Source organism: Kryptolebias marmoratus, linkage group LG4 (assembly GCF_001649575.2).
Source record: "Kryptolebias marmoratus isolate JLee-2015 linkage group LG4, ASM164957v2, whole genome shotgun sequence".
Taxonomy (NCBI): domain Eukaryota; kingdom Metazoa; phylum Chordata; class Actinopteri; order Cyprinodontiformes; family Rivulidae; genus Kryptolebias; species Kryptolebias marmoratus.
In genome coordinates, this window is record NC_051433.1 from 23,249,998 (window position 1) to 23,255,618 (window position 5,621).

At 43.6% G+C, this 5,621-nt stretch overlaps 1 protein-coding gene across 5 annotated transcripts in view; it reads left to right on the forward strand.

The window, feature by feature from the left end:
* comtb (catechol-O-methyltransferase b) overlaps nt 1–5,621 on the forward strand; it is a 13,655-nt gene that overhangs the window by 2,739 nt on the left and 5,295 nt on the right. Inside the window, exons 2-3 of one of the 5 annotated variants that reach the window (XM_037975276.1) lie at nt 2,903–3,112; nt 3,425–4,353. The exons of 2 other annotated variants lie outside the window; for them this stretch is intronic. In XM_037975276.1, the coding sequence (XP_037831204.1) occupies nt 3,458–4,309 (852 nt within the window). In that variant the 5' untranslated portion in view covers nt 2,903–3,112; nt 3,425–3,457 and the 3' untranslated portion in view covers nt 4,310–4,353. Of the gene's footprint in view, nt 1–2,902; nt 3,113–3,176; nt 4,354–5,621 lie in introns of those variants that run through there. 2 more of the 5 variants (XM_037975274.1, XM_037975277.1) reach the window with 2 other exon arrangements.

Sequence of the window (5,621 nt, forward strand, 5' to 3'; positions counted from 1 at the left end):
GCAAGCAATCCAGCTTACATCACATCTCAGCTTTAAAAGCTCAACTCCACACTCTCTATTTCTGAATTGAGAAAGCTCCTCGGATGAGAAGCGAAACGTCTTCAGCTACAGAATAGAAGTCCAGTTGTTTTTGTTTTTTGACTTTTTTTGAATTTACAATGGCCTGGATGACTGAGAATCTACACCAGCAGTTTGTCAGCCTACAAAAACTGTATCTAAAAAGCACTGGCTTACTGGCTGTAAACACAGTTCACTGCACCATCCATAAATGCTGCTTAAAGCTCTATCAGGCAAAGAGAAGCCAAATATGAACACCATCAATAAACTCTGCTGTCTTCTCTGAACCAAAGCTCATTTAAAATGGACTGAGACAAAGTGGAAAACTGAAATCTGAAATTCTTTTTGAAACCTATGAACATCCCATTCTCCATACTAAACACGAGAGAGACCATCCACTCTGTTATCAACACACAGTTCCAAACCCTGCATCTCTGATGGTATGGGGGTGCATTAGGGCCTATGACATGGACATCTTACACATCTGAAAAGTATCTATAGGCTTTTGAACAACATGTGCTCCCATCCACACAATGGATTTTTCTGGGAAGGCCTTGCATATTTCAGCAAGACAATGCTAAACAACGTACTGCATCCATTACAACAACATGACTTCATAGAAGAAGAGACCAGGTGCTGAACTGGTCTGCCTGCAGTCCAGACCTCTCATCAAGTGAAAACATTTGGCGCATCATGAAACAAAAAAATTGGCAAAGAAGAGCTAGGACTGTTGGACAGCTAGAGTCCTCCATCAGGCAAGAATGGGACAATGTCACCTCTAAAACCTCCAGCAGCTGCTCTCCTCAGCTCCTATATCTTTACAGACTGTTGGGAAAACAAGAGGGGGTGTTTTACGGTGGACAACATGCCCCTCTCCCTACTATTTTGAGATGTGTTGTTGCCATCAAATTAGAAATGACATTTTCTTCTTCCTTTTTAAAAAAAATAAAAGGTACAATTTCTTAGTTTAAACATTCGACATGTTAACTCTGTTCCATTGGGAATAAAATATGCATTTATGAAATCTGCAAAGCATTGCATTCTGTTTTTGTTTACATTTTACACAACGTCCCAGCTTTTTCAGAATTAGTTGTCGTAATTAAGCACTTTTTTTTAAAGCAAACCCGTACACCTTGGTTTTTCACTCGTCCGATGGAGTAATCAGAGTAATACTGAGGAGAATGATTCTCATTATCACGAGTCTCAAGACTTTAGTCAGAACTGTGCAGAAACACTTTATAGATGCAAATGAGAGAAATTCTTAAAAGTAATAGAACTACAGTTCATCATTAATAATGACAGGTCTTTCTAATTATCAGTGAATAAAATAAGCATATCAGAATGATCAAAGCATCCCATCTTAAAATGAACACACACAAAGACTTGACAACTAATCTTGAAAAAACAATCTGTAGACCCAACATGCCTTAATATTTTTTTTATTTTGTCCTGATATGTAAAACCCTAGAACTGAAAGAGGATGCACATTTTCTTTTTTCCCATGTCTGTAATGTTGCTGAAAAGGGTTTAGAAGTTACGCTCACAAGTGTGTTTCAGGCACTGTATGGAGTCAATAAATTAGGTTTGTTTTGGGACCAAACATCGAACCTGCTCAGGATTATTCAGCTGTTCCTAATAAAAGCCTGACCACAAAGGTCAAAGTAGATTCCAGGTTTAAAAGTATATCAGCGTAGTTTTTTACAAACATGTAACATTATTCTGGTTTTATTTCATTGGATTGCATCAGTTATAAAAGTTATAAAAGTTATAAAATGGCAGCTGAAAGTTTTATTGGGTTTTAACTAAGCTAGGCTTAACAATCAAATGGAAAAAATGACTTAATTTAATTTATTACAAAGTCTAGAGTGAGAATTGCATTTTTTGTTGAGTTATAGTCTGACACATTTGTGTTTTCAGCGTACTCAAACCGACAACATGCTAACAGGTTTAATGTTTTTCATGTCCGTGTCCTGATTACTCATATTGTGGATTTTTAATAAGTAAATACAAATTACAGCTCAGGCCTTTAAGAATGTGGGTTCCTACAGTATTTCCTCCTAAACCAAAGGATTGAACGCAATCAGCTGACACTCTTTACAAAGTCAGAACTCTGTTTAAAATGCATAGAAACTTACTGCCATTTTTTTTAGGTTACTCAAAAAGATGTTCCACCATTTCTGTGTTTTAGTCAGTATTACACAACTTTTACAGATACTTTTATGTTGCCCCTCCTTGTAGTTTTTAAAACATGATGACGACAACAAGTTCAAATGTCTTCAAAACGCAAAGATTTTTAGGTTAGTATTTGCAAATCACTGCATTCCGTTTACATTTTACACCCAAGTTGATTGAAAACCGGGTAAAAGATAAAATAATTGACCTAAATAAAGATCCATGCTTGAAGCAACTTTGATGTGTGGGCCTGGTTTCATAACCAGCTCAGGGTGGTTAAAGAAAACAAATTAGGGGGATTCCCAAAGTCAAAGGATGTCAACATCGGGCGGCCACGGAAATCTGCACTGTAATTAAATTGAATGCAAATACTTTAAATTGTCAGGGAGTAGGTTTATGCGTACTTCCAGGGTGCTCCTCCAGAGGGCGTTTTCGGCAGGAATCGCAGAGGCGGGTCATCAGCTGCAGGTGCGCTGTTTGAATCACCTGCAGGTCATCTGCTTCATCAGCGGTGGTGTACTTAAGGAGCTGGAGGCCAGTCACTCACCGCCGGAGTGTTACTATTTATGGTAACTCTCAGACCTCCAGCGTATAGAGTATCCTTAGTGGTTTATTCTCTGATCATCGTTGTGGTTTTCCGTGCTGATACTCCCTGTGTTTTTTTCCCCTTCAGGCGATTACATCTGCGACACTTACCTGGTCGGGTTTGTGTTCACTCTGTTCCTGTGGAGTCAAGACTGGAACCGGTTTTTGTGCACACCTGTCCGCCCTGCCTAACTGCCTATCATTAAGTCTGGTCGTTCCGGAGAGCGCTGGTGATCTCATTGTCTATCCGAATCTGGATTTCCCTTCCTCGGCTGAGGATTCCTTCATCTGGAAGTAGGTGGGCTGCTATATGCGACCAGAGCTCCGGCGTCCCCACGCTAACAAATCAATTGTGTTTTCAGTGGACCTGAGAGACCTGAGCTGCTCCGGTTTCTCCTGGAACTCACCTTTCACCTGCGAAATAAACCTTTGAACTGAGTACGGTTCTCTCTGTGAGTTTCTCTGCATGTGGGTCAGTTATCTGAACAAAGCCATGACAGAACACTCCGGCCACGAGGCTGACCCAGTGGAGACTCTCAGAAGAGACCTCTCAGAGATTGGACAACAAACTCATACTCACGAAGCAATTCTCCGCTCTCTTTCTAATCAGCAGGACATCAACACTCAGAGAACGGAGCAGATAATGGCGATGGTTCAGACGCTTGTTTCCCGGACCAGCGTTACCGACGCCCAGCCACAAGGGGCAGCAGCGTCTAGAGTACCATCACCACCTCGGATGTCGGCTAATCGAAGTATAGCTACACCCGTTCCTGATAAGTACGCCGGTGACGCAGCTGCGTGCCGTGGTTTTCTTCTTCAGTGCAGTTTGGTGTTCAACAGTTCCCCCCACTGTTTCCCCAGAGATGAAAATAAGATAGCGTATGTGGTCGGACTGTTGACCGGTAAGGCCTTACGTTGGGCGGAGGCCCGTTTCCAGGACTACCCAAACTTTGGGGTGTCTTTTCAGAAGTTTGTAGAGGAATTCAGGAGTATTTTTGGCCAGGATTTAGATACAACCGCTCTGTCTCGTAATCTATGGAGGCTCAGACAGGGACAGAGATCAGTGGCTGAATTTTCCATTGATTTTCGGACTCAGGCAGCTGCTTTGGGTTGGGATTCGGGTGCACTAAAGAGTGCGTTTTTTCAAGCTCTTAATGGTTCCATCCGAGATGAACTGATGTTACTAGATGAGCCTAAGACTCTGGATGAACTTATGACATTGGCGATTCGTATCGACGGTCGTCTTAGGGATAGAAACAGAGACAGGCTTGGGCGGAGATCTCCGTGGGGGGGCGTTTCTACTTCAGGTCCGTCACCTGTTCCACCTCATCCTGATCCAGAACCTATGCAGATAGGTCGCACCCGCCTGTCACCTGAGGAGAGGCAGAGAAGGTTGGAGTCTAGATTATGTTTGTTTTGTGGTGAGTCTGGGCATTTTATAGCCGCATGCCCCCTCAGGACAGGGACTAAGCTCCCCGGGAGAGTCCGTCAGTAGATGTGGGGAGACTGACGGACCACGCCGAGAGAGAAAAACTCCCCCGCCTGATGTTACCAGCATCACTTTGTTTAGGTGAATGTCCGTTCCAATTAAGTGCTTTCGTGGACTCTGGGTGCGAACGCTCTCTCATCGCTCAGTCCCTGGTTGACCAGTGCGATTTGAGCTACACGCTTTTAGAGAGACCTGTTCAGGTTATTGCCTTAGATGGCAAATCCCTTCCTAAGATAACTCACCAGACCACTCAAGTAGAGCTAATCGTAGCAGGTAACCACCATGAGAAGATTTCGTTTTACATCTTCTCCTCACCCCAGCCTATTATTATTTTGGGGTTTGATTGGTTAAGACTTCACAATCCTCATTTTAATTGGAGAAGCGGTGAGGTCGAGGCCTGGTCTTCTGACTGTCACATTACCTGCCTTAAGGCCGCTGTACCTACTGTAACCAGCATTGTAAAGACAGAACCTGTGTTGGAGATTGGCGGTGTTCCGGAGGACTATAAGGAGCTCAGTCAGGTGTTCAGTAAGAGTAAGGCCATTTCATTACCACCCCATAGACCTTATGACTGCGCCATCAACCTTCTTCCTGGAGCGCCGCTACCCTCGAGCAGGTTATATAACATCTCCCACCGAGAACGAGAGTCTATGGAGACATATATAAATGAGTCTCTAGCTGCGGGTATAATCCGGCCGTCCTCTTCACCACTGGGAGCGGGTTTTTTTTTTGTCTCCAAGAAGGATGGTTCTCTCCGCCCCTGCATCGACTACCGTGGACTGAATCAGATCACAGTAAAGAACAGGTACCCGTTACCACTCATCACCGCTGCTTTTGAGTCCCTGCACGAGGCTCGAGTGTTCACCAAGCTGGATCTTCGAAATGCTTATCACCTTGTGCGCATTCGGCAAGGTGATGAATGGAAGACCGCTTTTAAGACTCCACTTGGACATTTTGAATATCGGGTCATGCCTTTTGGTCTGTGTAATGCTCCCGTGGTGTTCCAGGCATTGATCAATGACGTACTAAGAGACTATTTAAATACTTTTGTATTTGTTTACTTGGATGATATTCTGATTTTTTCCAAGGACATCTCTGAGCATAAGAAGCATGTTCACCTCGTACTTCAGCGTCTCCTTCAGAATCGCCTTTATGTGAAGGCAGAGAAGTGTGAGTTTCATAAGGAATCAGTGTCTTTCTTAGGATACATATTTGAGGGCGGGCAGGTTCGTGCAGATCCGGCTAAGATAAAGGCAGTCATGGAATGGGCCACCCCGGAGACCAGGAGACAGTTGCAGAGTTTTCTGGGGTTTTCCAA